Source organism: Camelus bactrianus, chromosome 16, assembly GCF_048773025.1.
Source record: "Camelus bactrianus isolate YW-2024 breed Bactrian camel chromosome 16, ASM4877302v1, whole genome shotgun sequence".
Classification (NCBI taxonomy): Eukaryota; Metazoa; Chordata; class Mammalia; order Artiodactyla; family Camelidae; genus Camelus; species Camelus bactrianus.
This window is the reverse complement of record NC_133554.1, coordinates 2361209-2383443: the sequence shown is the minus strand read 5'-3', so window position 1 is coordinate 2383443 and position 22235 is coordinate 2361209. Positions and strand designations below refer to the sequence as shown.

At 39.9% G+C, this 22235-nt stretch overlaps 1 protein-coding gene and 1 non-coding gene across 7 annotated transcripts in view; both read left to right on the top strand.

The window, feature by feature from the left end:
• The window catches only part of LOC105084095 (zinc finger protein 286A), a 43488-nt gene extending 33007 nt beyond the window's left edge, over nt 1-10481 (top strand). For 5 of the 6 annotated variants that reach the window (XM_074342115.1, XM_074342112.1, XM_074342117.1 and 2 more), the window contains one exon: nt 2219-10481. In XM_074342115.1, the coding sequence (XP_074198216.1) occupies nt 2219-4443 (2225 nt within the window). In that variant the 3' untranslated portion in view covers nt 4444-10481. Of the gene's footprint in view, nt 1-2218 lie in introns of those variants that run through there. The other variant, XM_074342118.1, reaches the window with a different exon arrangement.
• Nucleotides 10482-16193: 5712 nt separating this feature from the next.
• TRNAW-CCA (transfer RNA tryptophan (anticodon CCA)) lies at nt 16194-16265 on the top strand. The gene has a single exon. It is a non-coding gene; the product is annotated as a tRNA-Trp (tRNA).
• The last annotated feature ends 5970 nt before the right edge of the window (nt 16266-22235 follow it).

Genomic DNA, 22235 nt, shown 5'->3' with positions numbered 1-22235 from the left:
ATTTTGGTAAGTTTAGAATTCTAGAATTCTAGGTTGACAGTTACTGTTTTCCAGCATTTGGAAGGTATCATTTCATTGCTTTCTATTTTGCATAGAATCCGTTGAGAAGTCAACCATCTAATTCAGGAGTCAGCAACTTTTTCTGTAAAAGGCAAGAGAGTAGATATTTTTTAGGCTGAGAGTTGTAATGTTTCTGCTGCAACTGCTCCACTCTGCCAATGTAGAACAAAAACACCCATTAACATGTTAACCAGAGTGTGGCTGTGTTCCACCAAAACTTCAATTATGGACACTGAAACTTGAATTTCATATAATTTTAATGTGTCACAATGTATTTTTCTTTTAATGGATTTTCAGTCATTTAAAATGTAAAAACCATTCTTATCTTGCTGGACATACAGAAGCATGTAGTGAGCCAGATTTGGCTGTAGTTTGCAACCTCTGATGTAATTCTCATTCTTTGAAGGAAATCTGTCTTTTTTTCCCCTCTGGCTGCTTTTAAGATTTTACTTTTCAACAGTTTTACTACTGTGTACCTTAGTATAATGTCCTTTGTATTTCTCTTGCTTGGGGTTCATTTGGCTTGTAAAATCTGTGGCTTAATATTTTTTATTTGTTGTGGAAAATTCTTGGGCATTATTTCTTTTAATTTGTTTTTGTTCCATTTTTCCTCACTTCTCTTTCCAGGCTGCTAGGGCTCTTCTTACATCTGTGATAGACCTTTTCTCCCTATCCTGTATGTCTCTTATGTTTTTTAAAACAATGTTTTCAAGTTTTTCATCATTCTCTGCTTCAGTGTGGATATTTTCTATTGACCTATTTTCCTTTTTGCAGACACACACTCGTGTGCCGTATCTGCTGTGCTTTTAGCCTATCCTTAGAGTTTGTAATTTATTTCCTGGTTCTAGAATTACCATTTGATTCTTATTTTATACTTTGCAATTATTTGGTGAAATTGTTAATCTTGTCTTACTTTCTTGAATATACTAATTATGATTATTTTAAAGGTTTATGTCTGAAACCTCAATTATTTGGATCTCGTTTAGACCTGTTTCTGTTATCCATTTTTTCTCTTAATTTTTTTCTCATTTGATTTTTGTCTATAATTTTTCATTGTCAGACATTGCTATGAAAACCTATAACAATATTTTGAGGCTCTGGATTGTATTATCTTTTTCCACAGAGGATTAACTTTTGGTGGGCTGTGCACACAGGGGCTTTAACAATCCTGTCACCTTCATTCAAATAGACATTTAAATGAGCTGGATTTTAGTCCTTGGCTTCTAGAGTTGTCTTCTTTGGTGGCCCTGAATTCAGATCTTTGTCTAGCCCTACGAGTCCATTGAAAGTTTTACTTACCTTGAATTTTAAAGTCATAAAACCATTTTACTACCCACAGAATATTTTGATTCAGTTTGTTTTTAAACATTTAGATATAATTACCTGGAAATAAATTAGAAATTTATAAGAAGTTTAAAAGTGTTTTTAAAAGTAAAATACTAAGTTGCATGTATAAACAAGTTGTAAGACCACCATCCCACAGTATAATTTTTAAGAAAATTTTCAAACTGTCAGAAATGTTCTTAAGATCCATAAAGGGGTTGCAAAACTACCCTTGATAATAATAATCACTATTTGTAATATTCACAACTATGTTAATTCCAGCTAGCTTATTCAACCTATTTATTAAAAATCAAAGTGTCTTTTTCTATAAATGTTCTATAAAAAAAAGTATATACAAAGACTTGAAAAAACTACTCTGACAGGGACATTTGAGAAAGCACTCACAGAAAAGCTAGTGAACAAAGAATGAGAACAAATAGGAAGTATTGTTGGGGACGAATGTTTGGTTTGTGGAGTAAATGGGAAGCAAGGAAGTAATCGCAACTTATGAAGAATGCAATCTAAAGAAGTTGACTCTAAAAGAATGAGAAAAGGGAGAAGTATTTGAGAAAGGGGAAAAATATTTGGATTGTAGAAGGATTACCACGAATGAAATTTTTTAATAGGAAAAAAACTTCTTGAATTTACTACTCTGGTTCTTTGCTCAACCAGACTTCCTTACCCCTACCTCCTTCTTCCTAGAAAACAAAGCCAATTTGCAAGCAGTTAAAAACCTGTATTGTCAACTCAGGCTTTCCTTTTGTTATCCTATTTAGTGAGGTCTCCTCAACTTAGGAAATAGAAGTCATTTGAATTTTCTCTTTTTCCCTCCCAGAGTTGGAGACCAAACCTATAACCAAGAATGCTATTCCAACAGAGGATGCGTCCGAAGAACAGTTACCACTGGAGACCATAGGAGAGAAACTGACAGAGAATGGTCTATGTGACACCAGAATCGGAGGATTATGGAAATGGAATGACAGGGTATTGAGATTGCAAAATAGTCAGGAGAGTCATTTGAGTCAAAGAATAATTACACACAAGAAAATTCCCACTATTCAGAAAGGCTTTAGATTTGAATCTGTTCTTTTTCCAGAACCAGGAGGTGTCACAGAAGAACCCCACAGCAAATACCAAACAAGTGAGGAAAATTTTACGAGTAATTTAGATTTGATTACGGATACCCATTTGGGGGCGAAAATTTTCAAGGATACAGAAGGCAGCAAAGTTGTAAGCCCTGCTTCAGAACTCACTTTAGGGGAAAAGACCAGTAATAAAGAAAAACCCTATATGTGTAGTACATGTGAAAAGGCCTTCCGTTACAGGTCATTACTCATTCAACATCAGAGAACTCACACTAAAGAAAAACCTTATGAATGTAGTGAATGTGGGAAAATGTTCAGCCAGCCTTCATATCTTAGTCAACATAAAAAAATTCACACTGGAGAAAAACCCTATAAATGTAATGAATGTGGAAAGGCCTTCATTGCTTCTTCATCACTTATGGTACATCAGAGAATTCATACTAAGGAGAAACCTTATCAGTGCAATGTCTGTGGAAAATCTTTTAGCCAGTGTGCCCGCCTTAATCAACACCAGAGAATTCAAACTGGAGAGAAGCCCTATAAATGTAGTGAGTGCGGGAAAGCTTTTAGTGATAAATCAAAACTTGCACGACATCAGGAAACTCACAAAGGAGAGAAACCCTACAAATGTAATGATTGTGGGAAAGCTTTTAGGAATAAGTCATATCTTAGTGTACATCAGAAGACCCATACTGAGGAGAAACCATATAAATGCAATGAGTGTGGGAAATCTTTCAAGAATACCACAATTTTTAATGTTCATCAGAGAATTCATACTGGAGAGAAACCCTTTAGATGTAATGAATGTGGAAAAGCCTATAGAAGTAATTCAAGCCTTATTGTACATATAAGAACTCATACTGGGGAAAAACCCTATGAATGTAATGAATGTGGGAAAGCTTTCAATCGTATAGCGAATTTCACAGAACATCAGAGGATTCACACAGGAGAAAAACCCTATAAATGTAATGAATGTGGGAAAGCATTCATTAATTATTCATGTCTTACTGTACACCACAGAATGCATACAGGAGAGAAACCATATGAATGTAATGAATGTGGAAAGGCCTTCATGCGTTCTTCATCTCTAATTATACATCAGCGAATTCATACTGAAGAGAAACCTTACCTCTGTAATGAATGTGGGGAATCTTTCAGAATAAAATCACACTTAACTGTACATCAGAGGATTCATACTGGGGAGAAACCATATAAGTGTACTGACTGTGAGAGGGCATTTACCAAAATGGTAAATCTCAAAGAGCATCAGAAAATTCATAGTGGTGTGAAACCCTACCACTGCTATGATTGTGGAAAATCCTTCAGGACTAAGTCATACCTTACTGTACATCAAAGGACCCATACAGGAGAAAAACCCTACAAATGTGATGAGTGTGAGAAAGCTTTCACTAACACTTCACAGCTTACTGTCCACCGAAGACGGCACACAGGAGAAAAACCCTATACATGTAAGGAATGTGGGAAGGTTTTCACAAGTAACTCAGGCTTTAATACTCATCAAAGGACACATACTGGGGAGAAACCATTTAAATGTAATGACTGCGGCAAAGCATTCAGCCAGATGGTACATGTCACAGAACATCAGAAAATCCATAGTGGAGAGAAACCCTATAAATGCGATGTCTGTGGAAAAGCCTTCAGGAGGGGTTCATACCTTACAGTGCATTGGAGAACACATACTGGAGAAAAACCCTATACATGTAAGGAATGTGGAAAAGGCTGTATTACCCTATCACAGCTAACTCTACATCAGAGGATTCATACTGGGGAGAGGCCCTACAGGTGTGAAGAATGTGGGAAAGCCTTTAGAACTAATTCAGACTTTGCTGTGCATCTGAGGATGCACACAGGAGAAAAACCTTATAAATGTAATGAATGTGCAAAAGCCTTTAGGAGTAGCTCAAGCCTTACTGTACATCAAAGAATACATCAGAGAGAAACTCAGTTAATATAGAGAATAATAAATTGTCATCCAGAGGTGGACTCCACAAGAATCTTATAAACTGTTTAATGCATTTGGGAAAACATTCAGGAGCAATTTGCCAGGAAATAGCACACTAAAGAGATACAGGAATATGGAAAAGCAATTGATTATTTTAAATCTTAGAAGTTATAAGAAAATTCTTAATAAAGAAAAGTAAAATACAAGTGAAAGCCTTCATCCAAGTTTCATATTTTACTCATTTAACAAATTATCTTCAATGCATTGCCTGTATATATTTTTGCCTGTCTTCCTATTGGTTTGTCTATGTTTCTTATAAATCTGGATGTGCTCTTTATATGCTTGAAATAGCAATCCTTTGTCATGTGTTTTACAAATTTTTTTTAACCTCGTATTTTTCTTTATACTTTTTTATATAGTAAAAGATTTTTGTCTTTAATTTTTATAGCAAAATACTTACATCTTTTATTTTTTATATTCTTGATTTACCCTTTTAGTTAAAAGGGTTATACATAGTCTCCTAAACTTGCTTCTAAGATTTTGATAATTTTATTTTTTTACATTGAAGTTTTTAATCCATCTGGACTGGATGGCTATTCACAGAAGAGCAACTTCAAATGTATTAACCTATGAAATTATTATGAACCTAAATAGTACTCAGGGAAAGGCAAATTAAAACAACCAGTGAGATGTTACTTGCACTTTAAGGAGTTGGCAAAAATTTAAGAGATCTTTTGCTAGTGGAGTTTGGCAAACCATGTACTCTTACAAAATGGTTACATTAACTTATATTTCCATCAGCAATTCAGCAATATATATTTTAATTTTTTTAATAAAAATTTTAAATAAAAACCTTTGACCCAGCAGTCTCACTTTTTGGAGTCTGCCCCACAGAAATAACAGCACCAATGCAAAAAAAAAATGTATAAATAAGGATGTTTATTAAAGTACTGCTTATAGAGACAAGCCCAACTGGAGACAAAGTAAATGCCAAATAATAGGGGAGTGGGTGAATAAACTGTGATATAGACATACGATGAAACATGAGAGTAATTTTTTAAATGAATTGTACCTGCACTCTTCAAGATATTTCCACAATTTTTGATACGTAATTGCTTTATTACATACATGTATCTGTAGAAAATTTCATTTTTGTTAAAGTAATGACCACACCCATTTATGTATATATGTGTGTATGTAGTTAAATGAGATGGAAACAAGTATGGAAGAATATACACCAGGCTGTAAATACTGCGTACCTTGAAGGGAGGGAGAAACGGAGAAGTAGTGAGCTAAGGGGCAGAGGGAAAACTAGGAAAATAAGAAAATGTAAGTGCAGTATGAATGTTGTAAAACTATGTATTTGTGTGAACTTTTGATCACCATGAATGAAGGGATGGTTTCCAGAAAGTTGATGGCAGTTAATTTATATTTGTTGGAGAATCTAGTGTTTTTTGTTTATTTTACTTTTCTGTGCTTTTCTGTTTTTTAGTTTTTCTTTCCAGTGAGCATGTCATATTTATATAAACACGAAAAACCTTGTGAGACTTTTATGGATACCTGTTATGTTCTAGGAATTACTGTAGGTTCTGGATATACATTGGCAGGGCAGGAGTGATCATGGATCTAAGAGCATGGGAATTGGCTTTGATGCCACCTGGATTCCAAAGAAGTTATCCAGCACCTTACCACCCTGACCCTCTCAGTTTCATTTGGAAGAGGTAATAGAAATGTCAGGTAGATGAAAAATGTATCCAAGAATATCTGGAATTTGTGTCCAGGTAATTGACCAGAAGACGTGCAGTTCTCAGAGATAAGTTCCACTTTCAACATGGCACCAAAGGAAAGATGACAATGATGAAAAGGTCTCTGTCCAGCCCCACAGCACATTGCATAATGGAGTATAGAGCGAGAAGCAGCCAAGGACTCCCCAGGCTTGGAAGTTCTGGAAACACTAAAAGTCTGGAGTCAAAATGGGAACCCAGAGGCTGTGATCCTGATACCAGAAGGCCCTAACAGACTGAGGACCTGATACCTGAAAAGGACAAGGTATGATGAGCTACACTTCAGTGGAGACGGAAGGGAAGAAAATCAAATACCCCTCCCACAACGCAAGGATAAGTATTTAATATTGGGAAGTGGGTATTGGATAAATTATGTGAGCCATCTCCCGTTTTTAAATGAATAATTTGACATTGTGGTTAAAATTACTGTTTCTGGTTGAATTTTAATGGTGAAATTTATTAACTATTACCAAGAGAGGTATCTTTTTTGGACAAAATGTACCACTTCCTGATGGGAAAATTTGAGGATCTGACCTTGAAATACTACCCTTAAAAAACTCTACTGTCAGATAGTCTACATGACGATGCCAACTCTACTGACTGCTCCTTTCAACCTTCAAATTCTCACCACACCTAAACCCTGTCTCCCAGCCCTGCATTAGAGCCAAGCATTTCAAGACAGGATGGTCAGCAGATTCAAATGACGTAAGAACTGAAAAGTGTCCGTTGGGTCAGGGGATGGAGATGACACAGGGCACCTTTACTAGAGCAGTTTCCATGGACTGGTAGAGTGCCAAAGCCTGGTTCCACTGTGTAGTGGTACCTCATTACAGGTTTAATTTGCATTTCCTTGCTTTCTAATGATGTTTAGTCCCCTTTTAGGTGTTTTTTGGCTTTTTTGAATATCCTCTTTTGAGAAATGCCTGTTCAAGAATTTTGCCCATTTTTTAATTGATACATTTCTGTTTATTTGTAGAATTCTTTATATATTCTGGATACAAGATTTTTTTAGGCATTTCTATTACAAATATCATCTCCCCATCAGCAGCTTGCCTTTTAGTTCTCTAAATGATGTCTTCTGATGAATAGAAGTCTTTAACTTTGATGAGTATCTCATCAATCTTTTCTTTTATGATTACTGCTCTTCTGTTCCCAGTTTGAGAAGTCTTTTACTAACTCAGTCATAAGGATATTTTCCTGCATTTACTTCTGCACAGCTCCTCTTTTACTTTTCACTTTTGGGCTACAATCCATCTGAAGCTTATTTTTGTATGTGGTGGCGGGGGTAGAGGTCAAAATTAACATTTTCCATGCAGGTATACAATCTATCCAACATCATTTATTAAGAAGACCATCTTTTCCCCTCCCCCTTGGATTGCGGTGGTACCCTTGTGATAAATCAGAAGGTCAGATTATTTGAGAGTCTGTTACTAGACTATCCTGTTCCATTGTTCCACTGAACACCAAATACTTGTAGTGAAAGTGGATTTATAGTGAATCTTGGCATCTGATGGTACATGTCTTCTACTTTTGTTCTTCAAAATTGTCGCTGTAATTCTAGATCCTTGGCATTTTCATGTGCATTCTTAAATAAGCTATAAAGCTGCTAAGAATGGTGTCTTCAAATCTCCAACTATAATTGTGGATCAGTCTTTTTCTTTTATTTTTACTAATATTTGTTTTATATATCTTGAAAGTAGATTATTCAGTGAATATAAATTTAGGGTTGTTATATCTTGTTGAGTTGACACTTTTATCAATATCAAGTATCTATCTCTGGTAATGTTTTTTTGTCATAAATTCTATTTTTTCTGATATTAATATAGCCAAAACAATTTTCTTTTGGTTAGGGTCTACATGGTGTGATAGGTAGAATTCTAAATTGGTCCCTATATTCCCAGCCCCTGGTATACATGCAGTTCCCGGTTATTCAATCAAACACTAGGTGCTTTTGTGAAGGAACTTTGCAAATATGATTAAGGTCCCAAATCAGTTGACTCAAAATAGTGGAATTATATTCAGAGGGCCAGACCAAATCAGTTGAGACCTTAAGAAGTATGGAGCTCTTCCTAGTGAAAGAGATTTGGCATATAAGAGGGAGTCAACATGAGTGACATTCTCCATCGCTGGCTTTGAAGGTAGAGGAGCTATGTGACAAGGAAGGTGGTCATCATTTAGGAGCTGAGAGCAGTTTGTGGCTGACAGCCAGCCAGGAAACAGGAACCTCAGCCCTTTAACTTCAAGGAACTGAATTTTGCTAACAAGTTGATTCAGCTTGGAAATGGCTTCTTCCTCAGCCTTCAGATTAGACTCAACCCAGTTGACTCCTTGATTTTGGCCTTTAAGACCTGAGCAGAGAACCCAACCATTCTGTGCTTCGACTTCTGATCTACTGAACTCTAAACTAAAAAGTAGTTGTTGTTTTAAGCTATTGTCTACATTATGTGTTGTGCAGCAGAAGCAAACAAATACACATGGTATATGTCTTTTCCTCACTTTTTTAACTTTTAACTGTGTCATTATATTTAAAGTATGCCTCCTGTAAGCAGTATATACGTGGGGTCTTATTTTTATCTAGTGTAACAATCTTTATATTTTAATTGATGAAGGTAATCCATTTTCATTTAATGTAATTACTAATATATTTGGGTGTAAGTCTATGTGTTTTACCTGTTTCTTTTCTTTTTCCTTTCTTGCTTTTCCTTCGGTTAATCAGATATGTTTCATTATCTCATTATCTGCTCCATTCAGTTTAATTTTATATTCATATATTATTTTGGTTGTTACTCTAGAGCAGTGGTTCTCAGAATTATTTTCATAATAATTTTAAGACATTATTTGCCTTTTTCACTGTCATTTTTCTCACGGGTATAGAGTGGTGTTTTTCAGAAGCTGCATGCCATGTGATATTGCAAAAAATTTAACGCAAAAGAAGATCTCAGAATTCAGCTATCTTCAGTTGAGCCATTGTTATCAACTGAATTGTGTCCCCCTCAAGTCCATATGTTGAAACTCTAGCTCCCAGTACCCTGGAATATGACTGTATTTGGAGAAAGGGCTTCTAACAAGGTGGTAAGTTACAATGGGGCTATTAGCGTGGATCCTAATACAATCTGACTGGTGTACATGAGAAGAGGAAATTTGGATGCACAGAGGGTCACCACACTCACAAAGGGACAACCATGTGAAGAGGCAGCAAGAGGGTGGCTACCAACAAGCCAAGGAGAGGCCTCAGGAGAAATCAGCCTTGCAGACGCCTTGATCCTGGACTTCTGCCCTCCAGAACTGTGAGTAAATAAATTCCTGTTTGAGCCACCTAGTCTGTGGCACTTCGTTACGGCAGCCCTGGCAAACTAATACGGTCAGACAGTAAAGAGATTTGCAGATATTTAAATCGATACCACTCTTTGTACTGATCTTTTGTTTTGAAGATATTTTATTAAAAATGTTTTAAATATGTAGTTAATATTGTTATTTTTAATAAATTAAATATTTCAAAAATTTCCCATTTTAACTTCAAATACAATAAATATCAATAGATATAACCCACATAAATAGAACATGTTAGTTTGCTCAATAATTTTTAAAATTGTAGCATTGTCCTAAGGGGACTGTCTAGCTCAGTGGTAGAGCCCATGCCTAGCATGCATGAGGTTCTGGGTTCAATCCTCAGTCCCTCCATTAAATAAATAGACAAACAAACAAACAAACAATTACCCACCCAAAAAACAAACGATGACAAAATTGTAGCATTATCCTGATACTGAAATGTCTGGAAATTATTGCTCTTAATTAAAATTTCTTTGGCTTATTTGAGCACTCCTGAAATTAACATTTCAGCATTTGAAAGCATTGAAAATACTAACAGTTTAATTCCATTTACTCTTTGCTTTTTGTTCCATGGTTGTCATGTATTTTATTTCTACAGGTTTTAACTTCTAAAGGATATTGTTACTGTTGTTTTAAGCAACGTTTATTTATACTTACTCACGTATTTACCTACTCTAGTGTGCACTCTTCCCTGAAGTCCCGTGTTCCACCGGGATCATTTTCCTTTCGCCTGGTTAATTCCTTTCGGCGTTTATCATAGAATTCCAGTGGCTTATCTCAGCTTTTGTCTGAAATACCTTTATTTTGCCTTCAATTAGGAAGGGAATTTCCACTGGGATAAGGGTTCTAGGCTGGCATTTGTTTTTCGTTATTGTTGCTGTTTTTTCCTTTCATCACCTAAAATAAAATGGCGTTCCATTGTCTTTGGTTTCCAGAGTTTCTCTGAAATTCACTTATGTGTTCTTTTTATTTTTTCTCCAGCTGCTTTTAAGACTTTTTTTTTTTTGCCATTGGTTTTCACTAATTTTTTTATGTGATTTGCCTAGGTGTAGAGGTTTTTGTTTGTTTTTAAATCATAATTAGAGTTTGTAACACTTCTAGCCTGAGACTGTGCTATGAGTCTCCCTTCAGTATGGGGAAATTCTCAGCCAGTGTTTCTTCAAATAGTGCTTCTTCCCCATTTGCTCCCTCCCTTATTCCAGGATTCTAATTGTGTAGAAGTCAGACCTTTCCCCATAGTCCAGGTCTCTCTGAAGGCTTTCTGTACTTATACTGTCTTACCTGATACTTACACTCTTATACTATCAAAAAATCTCAGCTGATGCCAGTCGGCTTCTGTCTAGTCACCCAGTGCTGCAGTACAAGCATGAATGGAGGAGCCACGGTGACAGAAATAGAAGCTCTGTGTATGCCCAGTATCATAGGCTGCCCCTTCGCAAGACTTATTTAGCTACTGCAACTCCTGACCGTCCAACCGTCCAGCAACAGAGTCTCCAGTGCTGGGTCCCCAGTATGGTTACCATCCCATCAGGAGACCAGTCAGACACTTGGTGGCAAGTTGGCTATGCTGGATCCTTTCTGTTCTGGAAGCAACAGCAATTCATATGACTGAATCAACCCATACTCTTGGTGTTTGCCTTTCCTGCTTGCAAGGCCTCGGACAAAGCCACTCACTATCTGGGGGTTTGTGGAATATTTGATTCACCCATGTGACATCACATCAAACCACAGAACCTACTTTACAGCAGAGGAGATAAAGGAGTGTGCATATTATCATGGGATCCACTGGTCGTAGCACACACATCCCCAGAAGTTGCCAGGCTGATAGATGTTAGAGATGGAAATGGCCTGTTGAAGGCACACCCCAAGTGCCAGCATAGAGGCAGTACTTTACAATGATGGGGCACCATCCTCAGGGTGCAGCGTACACCTTAAAATCAACTACCTTTATGTGGAATTTCTGGGGCAAAATACACATATTCATAAGGCCTTTTCATACACATGCCCAATGCCTTCCAGAATCTCTGGACTCGCCAGTTGTATACGAGAGTGCATCCTGCCCCGACATCTTTGCCAGCGTCACAGTCACATCTTTTTTAATAACTGCTGTTTTGACATTGCCTTCGCTAAGTTTGAGAACTTTTGCATCCCATACAAACCAGAAAAGGAGCCTTGTTTTTTCCACATAAAATATCTAGAAGAAGGAAATGAGCTTTATTAGCAAAATAATTGAGGAGACCAGGATCCAAATCTTTGAGAGAAAACTTTCAACTCCTGCCAGTGATCTGCACCAGGAATTCCTCTGAATCCTTCATGTGAGCAGAGCACCACGCTGTCACTTAAGGTGATATCGCCATGGAAAATCCTGGTGTCCCACATCCCCAGGCAGTAGGTATGCCAGGGAAACCCTGGTATATCTGGAAATGTGAGAAGAGGATTGATGTCACAGTGTCACTGCTCTTTCCCTTGAGTGGGAAGCTCTTGGGGAGGTTCTGGACTCGTGTTTTCTGAGAGAGAAGCTGCCATCTCCCTCAGTGGCTTTTCTATGGGGCCAGTGCTCATGGCTTTACAAAGCAGAAGGGAAGGAAGTTAGTGTAATCAAGCCAGGGCTTCTAAAATTTGTATCATCCACATTGCCCAGGAAAAAAAAACAAAGTTAACATGCACAAAAGGGAAAAACAGGTGACTGATAACAGAACAGTCCTAGAAACAAATCCTAGGGGAGCTTGTAGCTCAAGTGGCAGGGAGCTTGCTTAGCACGCACAAGGCTCTGGGTTCAGTCTCCATACCCCCATTAAAGTAAGTAAATGAAACCTAATCACGTCCCCCCTAAAAAACTTTTAAAAAATCATAAATGATTTAAATAAAAATTTTTAAAGAAGCAATCCAGGCGTGGAGTGAGCAGTCAAAATTGCTGATTCATATGTTTAAAGAAGTAGAAGACAAGAGGGTGACAACTGATTTTTTTAAAATACAGGATCAAGTATTTAAAAACAATTAAAATTCTGCCAAAAATCAAGTAGAAATTTTAGAACTGCAAAGTAAGATACTTGAAATTCATTGGATGACTTTAGAGGCGGACTTCTCACAACGGAAAACAGACCATAACTAAACTTGAAAACAAGTAGAAAATATCTAAACTGAACAACAGGCAGCAATAAGACTAGAAGGAGCAGAAGTAAGAAAGTTGTGGGACACGATCAAGGGATCTTACTTACGTGTAATTGCTGTCCAAGAAAGACAGGTGAGAGAGGGTGGGCAGATGCAGTATTCGCAAAACAATATTGAGAACTTTCCAAATTTATTGAAAGATGTCAACTCACAAAGTTCAACAAGCTCAGCCATCCCCCAAAAGCTTAACTAGAAAGGTCAGTATACTTGGCACATAGTGATCTGCTGAAAATGAAAAAGAAAAAGGCATTATATTACCAACTAAAAACTAAGGAAGGTAGACGACCAAGGAATAATGTCTCTAAAATGTAAAAGAATAAATAACTGTCAAACCAGCATTCTATAGGCAGATGGGTAACATCAGCCAAATGGCAGAGTAGGAGGCTTCAAGTTCTCCCCCACACACACAAACATCAAAAACACAGGAACTGCCAAAATCAAGTTTGTCAGAAACTCTGGAAAACAGTCAAAGGTTTTCAGCAACCAAGTGAACGTTGAATCAAGAAAGGGATGACTTCAAAGCAGAAGGAAAGCTTTGTGGCATTTTTCCTCGCCTGTGCCCCATCCCATCCCTGGACCACCTAAGGCCCAGGAGCAAAAGCTGGGAAGAGTTTCTTTGGGAAATTAGGGCATTCCAAAGTACTATATATGTGGGAGAGGTTAGAAAGCCTCGTGCATGCAGAGAGAAAGACACAAACTCAGAACAGATCTGAGAAGACACCAAGGTTTCACTTCATGTTATTTCTAGGCTTAGTGCGAGCCTGGCTAAATGTTAAAGGGGGGCCAGCACGGGGCCAGCACAGAGCCAGTCTGAAAAAAAACGGGAGAGTTTTGTTGTTGCTGTTCTTGTTTTTAAATAAAGCACCTGGAATTCAAGGAAATCTCTGTCAGAAAACTAGCTGAAAACAAGCTAAGGAACAGAGACACTAAAGTAACCACACACAACAAGGAATATAGCCTTTGCCAAAGTAATTTGCTAAAGTCACTAAACAAATGGACTACTACAGCCTTCAACAATCAGAAAACAACAAAACCTGTGGTGGAGGAGAATCTGATTCCCACTTGATTTTTGGTAGATTGTAATTCTACCAAATTTGTATATCCATACAATGGAATATTATCTGGCAATAAAAAGAATGAAGTATTGATACATGCTTTAACATGGATGAACCTTGAAAATATCATGCAAAAACTATGGGAAAGTGGTTAAATAAGCTATGCTTACATCCACACCAGGAAGTACTATGTAGCTGTAAAAAATAAATAAATAAAGATCTCAATGAGTTGACATGGAGTGATTACCAGGAAAAAACTGCTGAGCTAAAAAAAAGCCAAGTGCAAAAATAATAATTATAGTATGATATCCTTTATCTAAGAAAGGAGGAGATGTAATAAAATAAGCATATACCTGCCCATTTGTGAAAAGAATGCAGGAAGGATCAACCAGAAACTGAAAAGATTAGTTACCTACAGGGGTGGGTGGAAAGAAAGGGGCAGTGGGTCAGGGAAATAGAGATGACAAGAGAGTGACACAGTTTCTGGTACCTTTCATACAGCTCTGGCACTTAGAACTGAGGTAGTGTTTTACAAATGCAAACATTTATAGAAAATAATAAACTATCAAGCAGTGTATGCCTGCGTGAACCTGAAATGGAATACAAAAATAACAACCCAACTGTACTATGGAGAAATAATAGAACCAAGAGTGAAGAGCTTGGGGAAGAGAAGAACTAACCTAAATAACTGTGCAAAACAATATTTTGACTGTAAAGCTAAAGACAAAAAACTGTACACATACAAAGTAAATCCTCTTAGTCAATCTTTTCTTACAGGTGCACAGGTTAGTGATTCTGAAACACACATAAATGCACACGTGTGTATACCTGTACGTGTATTTATAATAAGTACATGTAGCTAATGAGAGCTGGGCTTCTCAGTGTCAGAGAAGTTACAAAGAATGAAAAAGAGAATGACATCACATTGCAATGAGCACATCTAACACCCAGATCTGAATTTCTAAGCACCATTCTCCAGCAACAGGAACCAGGACTCCTTGGAGAAATGGTTGATTCCAGGGCTGGTTTAGGGAAACTACAAGACAAGCCTGGAACATCTTGTGCCAGAAACTATGGAAGTGCTAAAAATAGGGTGGCAGAGGTCAAAAGGAGCCAACCTGAAGGAGCTTACAATAGACAAAGCTGAGAAATTTTCAGAAACAATATAATAAATTATGTTCTATGGATTAAACAGATGGAATTTAAAAATATCCATGAATCTGTATTGATGCAAACAAATAATTGAATATATAGTATATAATAAGTAAATGGGAGAGTAGAACCATTCTTTCTCATAGAAGAATTATAATCAATGTAGAAGGAAAAGAGGGAATAGAAAATCACCATGAGACAAACACCATAGTAATAGTTGTTGCAGTCAAGACGGATGCTAAAATTAGTGGGTGCAAGTGTGAAAAGAAACAGGGTATTTGCATAGTCTGAAAGCATTTACCCCCAAAATATTTATTAATTACCAAGAGGGAAATAGTAGTATATAGTGGAGGACCACAGGAGAAAGCATGCTAACTAAATGATCCAAGTTAACATCCTGGGTCAGGAGACACGGTGACAACGCAAACGTCCTGAAACCCTGAGCCAAGAGGGTCACCATGTCATTTCGTTGGGGTGAGGGGAGGATGTGAGGAGAAAGGGGCGAGTTAAAAGTAACATGTACATCAGACAACACAACTATAGTGTGTTTGGATGCACATTTGGGTAATAAACTAAAGAAAAGCAAAGAAGCTTTCAGTAAACGTCACGACTGGTTGCTGGCGGGAGAGGAAGGCAGTTTCATGCTCTGCGGGGGCTGGCCGTCTGGTGGGGCAGGTGAGCGCAGCCTGTTACCTCTGTGTTGTGCCGTTTTCTGCAGCTTTGCTATATTCTACAGTGAAGAAGGTTTAGCAAACACAGGTGGACACCTGTGTATACCTGGGAGGAAGGAAATCTGGAGAGAAATACGACAGAATGCTTCACAGCTGGTGATGGGATTATAGATTTTGATTTTTACTACACTCTTCTATAATGTTCAAATTTTCGAAAATGACTTTTAGCTTTACAATTGGGAAGGGGTGGGAGTAGGGGCGGGGCCGGAGGGGCGGACCCAAGAGCGCAGTTTTTATACTAAGTTGCCAAGTCCCTTCCCAGGTGTGCCCGCAGAGTCCGGGTTTGGTTTTCGCCTTTAACCCTTTCCTGCACCACCACTCCCTCCATCCTTCCGCGGACCCGGATTCGGGTTTTGCAGCCTTGCAGCCTGGGTTGGGGGTCCCGGGGCTCGCGCAGCCGCGCCCAGCGCCCGCCCCTCGCTCCTTTCCTATCGTTTGACTTGAAGTTCACCCGAAAAACGAAGGAGCAATAATAGGAAAGCGACTGGGATGTGCAGGAGGGAAGAGCCTTAAAAGATCAAAAGTCAGCTTTTCCTCGCGACCTCGTGGCGCAATGGCAGCGCGTCTGACTCCAGATCAGAAGGTTGCGTGTTCAAGTCACGTCGAGGTCATGACCACCTGCTTTTTCCCACCTAACGAACCAGGGAGTCTAAGCTACTTGGGGTTTTATCCTGCAACTCCAGGAAGGCCGAGATGAGCGTCATTTTCGCATCTGAGGTCTCCTGGGCACTTCCCCCGGAATCACGCTCTGCCGCCAGCTCTCCCTGTCATCCGAAAAGCTACGGTTACGGAAAAAAAAAAAAAAAAAGAAGAAGAAGAAGAAGAAGAAGAGCTACAGCACAGTAGAAAACAGGTACAGAACAAAACAGTGTTAAAAACGAAATGTCATTCCTAAACAAGTGAAAATAACATTTTTCATAGTAAGAGAAATACAAATTAAAGTTCAGCGAGTTATTTTTAACCTGTGAGACTGGCTAACCTATGATCAAAAAGTTTGTATTGAATTAAATTGCTCACATCCTTAAAGCTGTGAAGAACAGGGACATAGGCCAGGAACAGAGGAGATTAAAATAATTATAAAAGAACACTTTTCAACCAGTATGGAAAAGTGTTCCGGTATATTTTTCAACATTGCTTCTGTTCCTTTTGTTCTAGACCTTTGCCAGGAGTGCATTCACCCTTCCATATGGTGAATAATTACCAGCAAATGGATGGATAATTATACTTCTCTATCCCCTGCATCTATAATCTCCTCTCAAAATATTTCCTGTTTTTACATTTTCTCTGCCCTTTGCGCTGTCTTCTCAGGTGCTGTCCACCATCTAGGATTCCATGTTCTGCAGCTTGTGTTCTGCTCTTTGAAGACAGTGCACTGTGATTCCACTACTGTCACTTCAGTTTCCTTAAGGGGTCCCCTGTTTCATTCTCTTCTCTTTTAAACTGTCAGTTGCTCCATAAGGCTTTTCACACCTCATTTCAAAGAAGCCATATCTTGGAGGAAGCCTCATACTGTTTTTCTGAGGGAAAAAAATCTGAACCTTTTCCCATCACTTTCAATGGTATGTTTTCCTTCTGTTGGGACCTATACTCTCTTTTCCTAGTTCTGCAGAGTTAAAAAAAAAAAAACAAACAAACAAACAAAAAACCACTTGCTTTTATCTTACTCCTACTCTGAAATCAGCCTTGCTCATCCTCTGCAATCTGGTAAGGCTCAGTGTGCGGCAGCCGACGGGGCTGCGCTAACACGTGGTCCTGCTCTCTGTTCACTGGTGGGGGTCAAATCCTTTCTCAGAGCCACTGGCCGGAGGACAGGCTAGGGCCACAGCGCGCACCCACCTCCTCTCCTGTGAGTTTCCCTTGCTACTGTGAACCAGTGAAATCAGTACTTAACCCTAGAGATCCACATTTCAGCATGAGTTTCAACGTAACTGTCTTAAATGAGTCTTGCCTCCTTGGCTAAGGCAGAAACACACCACCTTTCTATTCACTTAAATCTCCTAAAGGTAACATTAATTTAATGCCAAGCAGATACTATGAAATCCCTTAGATTCCTCTTCTTTCAAGAATTTTACTTCCACGAACCTATTTTGTAGATATTCTAGCCTAAGAATTAGTTCTATGCAAACTTCATTAATTTTGAACTTTCACTGATGTCCAGGTTTCTTATGTAAGTTAATAAATCCTCTTTTCATTTATTCATAAGTCAAATTGTAAAAGGTCATAAAACTGTCAGATAATATTTTATCATTACAATCTTTTTGTTATAAAAGCAGATTTATCAGTCGTCAGTTTTAACCCTCAGCTTATTTATTTCAGATTAATGAGCACTTGTTCCCCTCAATATTGAGAAAACAAAAGCAGCATACATTTTTAGAAAAACTGGGGCAAGAGTATTTTTTGTTGGCAAAGTGTCATTTCTTAGAAAGAAAAAGTAGGGATGAGGAGAAAGAAAAGGACAGAAAAATTGCCTTACACTTAATTTCAAAGGTTTAGCCCACCTGCACCAATGCATCAGATATTTTTAAATTTTTAAAATTTCTATAGATTATTCTGTTCTATTTGTACATTCCTGCGCCACACCAAACTGGTTGTATTGCTTCATTTTAAAAGGAAGGTAAAATTAAAAGACAGAGCAGCCTTGCTGCAGACACAGTATTTGATATATTTTGTTGGCCCATTTTCCCTCAACGTTTCCTTCGCTCCAGCCAGGTAGGCCCTGGGACCAACACTTGGCCAGAGAGATGCTCTCCTGACAGATGCAGAGCCAGCTACATTTTGTCTCCAAGGAATCTGGATTGGAAAGTTCTGAATATGTACAACAGTTGAGCTGAGATCATAAAGTGACTTTGTTTCCTATTATCTCTTTAAAAGGAATATTCAGTTTCTAGTTCTCCTTTTCATGGATGAGGGAGTGAAGGGGAGGGAATAGGGTGAGGGGCAATTCCATTACTTTTCTGGTCACTTTGAGATAAGAAATGCTCCCCCAGGCTGTGACTATGACAGCCATCCTATGTAATAGTCAAATCTCTGAACATGAATTGACTGGCCTTGCACTTCTGGGTCTGCACCCACAGACGGAAGATAAACAAGGGTGCAGGGAAAGTCTCCATGGTCAGTAGTGTCATCAGCAGGCATCCTACTCTCTGGAATTTTAATGGAATTTTGAGAGACTCCCTCAATGCTGAGGACCCCTCTCCTGAATTTCACTTAGCCCTGGGGAAAATATTCTTACTTCAGCTGGTTGCCCTCTCCTGGAGTAACATCTAGGACTGTCTTCTGGGAGATGTTATCAGCCCTCCTCTCAGGCACTATCAGCCCCTCTGACGGATAGTGCCTGAGAGGACCTCCCCCACCTCTCATGCATGCAGATCATGTCCAGACCATGGGAAGAATTCATGCGTCTGTTGCCCCCAAATTTGTGCATTAAAAAGTGTGCAAACGCCTCTTTCAACTTGACCATGAGCAGCTAGTCAGGCCTCTCTTGCTCCTTAGTTTTTTTGAGCAAATACATACATTGGCCACTGAGTCCCCATACCCCAGGGAAAACATATCAAGCTGTCCACCTGGCCTCTTAAAACCTCTCTCACTAGGTTTGAACAATGGAACAAGTAACCTCCTCACCGTCATTCCTCTGTGAAGCTCTTTCCAAAAGTTTAGAAATGTCTTCAGTCGCTCCTAGGATCACTTTGATATAGGTGAGGGACTTAGCAGTCCTCTGGCAGTTTCTCGGCCACTACGGTTTTTGGGGGGGTTTTGTTTTGAGGTTTGTTTTTTTTTTCCAGTTCTGCATGGTGGCCTGCCTCACAACTCACTAGCATTTCTGATGTCTACTGTCTTCGATTCTTAGCAGAAATTCCAGTTTTAACATTGTGTCGCACTTAAGCAGTGGAAGGGCAGGATTGGAGTGGAGATGAGGCTGCGCTCTTACCTGCACAGGAGTGGGGTTGCCCAAGGGTCGGGCCTGGCATGCTGCTCTGGGATAGCTCTACCGGGGTCATGCTTGTCCACCGTCTCCAACTGTCTGCGGTCTGTCCCTGTCGGGTCAGCACACCAGGGCCGGCTCCCTCCCCCTCGCCTCCAGACCCAAGCTCTGGGAGAGGGGATGGGGACACCTCCTTTTCGGGCGCCTCCCGCCCGCACCGGGGGCGGGGGGGGGGGGGGGGGGCGCTGTCCAGACCTCGGTGCTGAAGCACCTCGGTTCTTTCCGCCCTTGAAGGAAGCGGAACCTCCGCCTTCAGCAGCCTCCATCTCCACTCGGCCTGTGCGCGCTCCAGACCTGGGCCACGTGGGCCCAAGAATCCGCAGCGATGCTCTGCTGCCTCAGCCCTTCCGACCACCGACTACCAGGCCTGTGAACCTCCTCAGGAGGTCCGATCTCCCCTGAGGAGGCCCAGAGAGGGCCAATGGCTTGGTCAGAGACTCACAGGTGAGCAAGAGAGGAAGTCCCAGTCCACTTCCCAGAAAGAGGTGGGAAGCCACGCGCCCCGGACGTCTTCACTGTCAGCTCAAACCTTTCCTGTGAGTTGTGAGTTGGGGGCTTTCCCCAAGGGAGCTCCTCCCACTTCCTAGGGACACAATCTTATCCAGAGGCCTCGAGAAAATCCCTAATTTCCTCACATGCACATTCTGTGCACTAAATACACCTCCCCATCTAGTCTGGGTGACTCCCAGCTGCGTGGACATTTGCACCCCTTGTCTCCAAGTCCAGGCAGGCGTTCTTGAGGGTGTAGATGACAAGGATGCCCTGGAATTTTGCAGAATCTGGATGGCAGTGATCTTGGGGGCACGAAGAAGGCACAGTGACTGGTTCAGAAAAGAAAGGCCGATGGGACACCAGAATGAACAGCCAGATGGAGGCTCGTGGCCATGACCCAGCCTTCGCCTCACTTGCCCTCTGCCCTCCCCCAGGCTCGCAGCAGGCCTGCAACAGCCCAGGAGCCTCACATGCAGTGGAAGGTATCAGTGTAGGACCAGAAGGGAGACCAAGTCCTGGTCAAGAAAAAGGAGTCTGAGAGGGTGTCCCAGGAAGCCTGAACCGGTCCTCAGGGGTCTGGATGAAGGTCCTGTCCTGGGAGCCCGGGAGTTTCGCAGAGGGACCTTGTCCAGCTAACTACTGCTGGTGGCACCCCAATCAGAGCCTCCGCCTGGTGTAGACAGCGGCACTCCACAGGCCCAAGACTGCTGAAGCATCCCAGATGGCTGGTTAGATGGAGTGTCGCTGACTGCTGACCCAGGCTTCCCACCCCTCACCACCTGCAGCCTTCTTTATCCAGCAGAACTGCTAGGATGGGAAGAGGCACTTCAGGAGTCCCACGCAAGGGAGGCTGACACCAGCCTTACACAGGCTGAGAGGTCATTCAAGTCTTCACCTCATCTATGGGGTTCATGTTCAGGACACATGGGGGTACTCCGGGGGCAAGTCCTTTGTGGGAAAACACTTTGATGTTCATCCATTGCCAGAGGATTATTTGAAATGTATGATTTTGTTATACTTTAATACAGAACATATTGATGGTACATTTAACTAGGTTATTAAAAATATTCTTTTTTGTTTGTTTTTATTTGTTTTTGAGGCAGTGATTAGGTTTATTTATTTTTTAACGAGATACTGAGGATGGAACCCAGGACCTCAGGCATGATAAGCATGCACTCTACCACTGAGCTATATACCCTCCCCCTTAACAAAGGTTTTCAATTTAATTTTTTTTGTTTTCCCCCCTAGCTTCATTGAGGTATAACTGACAAATCATTTAGCAAACTTTGAAACAGCAACTTTAGTTAAATGCTTGGCCAATATTATTCAGCAATATAATACCTATGAATAATCATTTATACCTATGAATAACATTTCAATAAAATTAACATACAGTAGTAATTCTGCCACTGTTTTGTTTCATTTTTCTTGGTTTTATAAGAGTCTTTCTTACCCATTAGGGTTTAGCTGCTAGGGTAGTGGCAACATAGGCAGAATATTTAGAACTGTGTTCAGTACTGTGATTTAGCTGATGAAAGCAGTCGGAACTCACAGGCAAAGATAAACGACACTCATTCTGACAACAAGTAACATTCTATCTGCCCGAAGTTTGCAGAATTCTTCACTCCCAGAGGCAGTTATAATGGCCCTTGGAATCTCTGATCATATATTCTTTGATGTGTTGTCTTCTTGTGATCACTTCTCTTGAGAAGAAACATTGTGACCACTGGATACAATTTTGTCTTTCCTTTTATGTAAAGTCAGCCAGGAAGGACAGGTGTGGATGTATTTTTCTCCCATAGCTCAGAGCCATGTTGCAGAAGATCATTGAGACTGGCAGGGAGACTTCCCACTTTAAACACAGGTATGGGATTGTGACATTTTTTCAAGATGTTTTCAAATTTTTAAGGCTAACTTGTTAAGTATCTAATAAAGGGCTTGGTTTTGTAATTTTTATTCAGGTCCATTCTGTCTCTATGGACTGGAAATAACTCTTTAAACGACAAGGCTATGGTAGAAATGCTGGATTAACAAACTAAATCCAGAAAGACCCCCAGCACCCGCAGCAGGCTGAGAGTCTTTGTGAAGAACACTACCACTTTCTTTC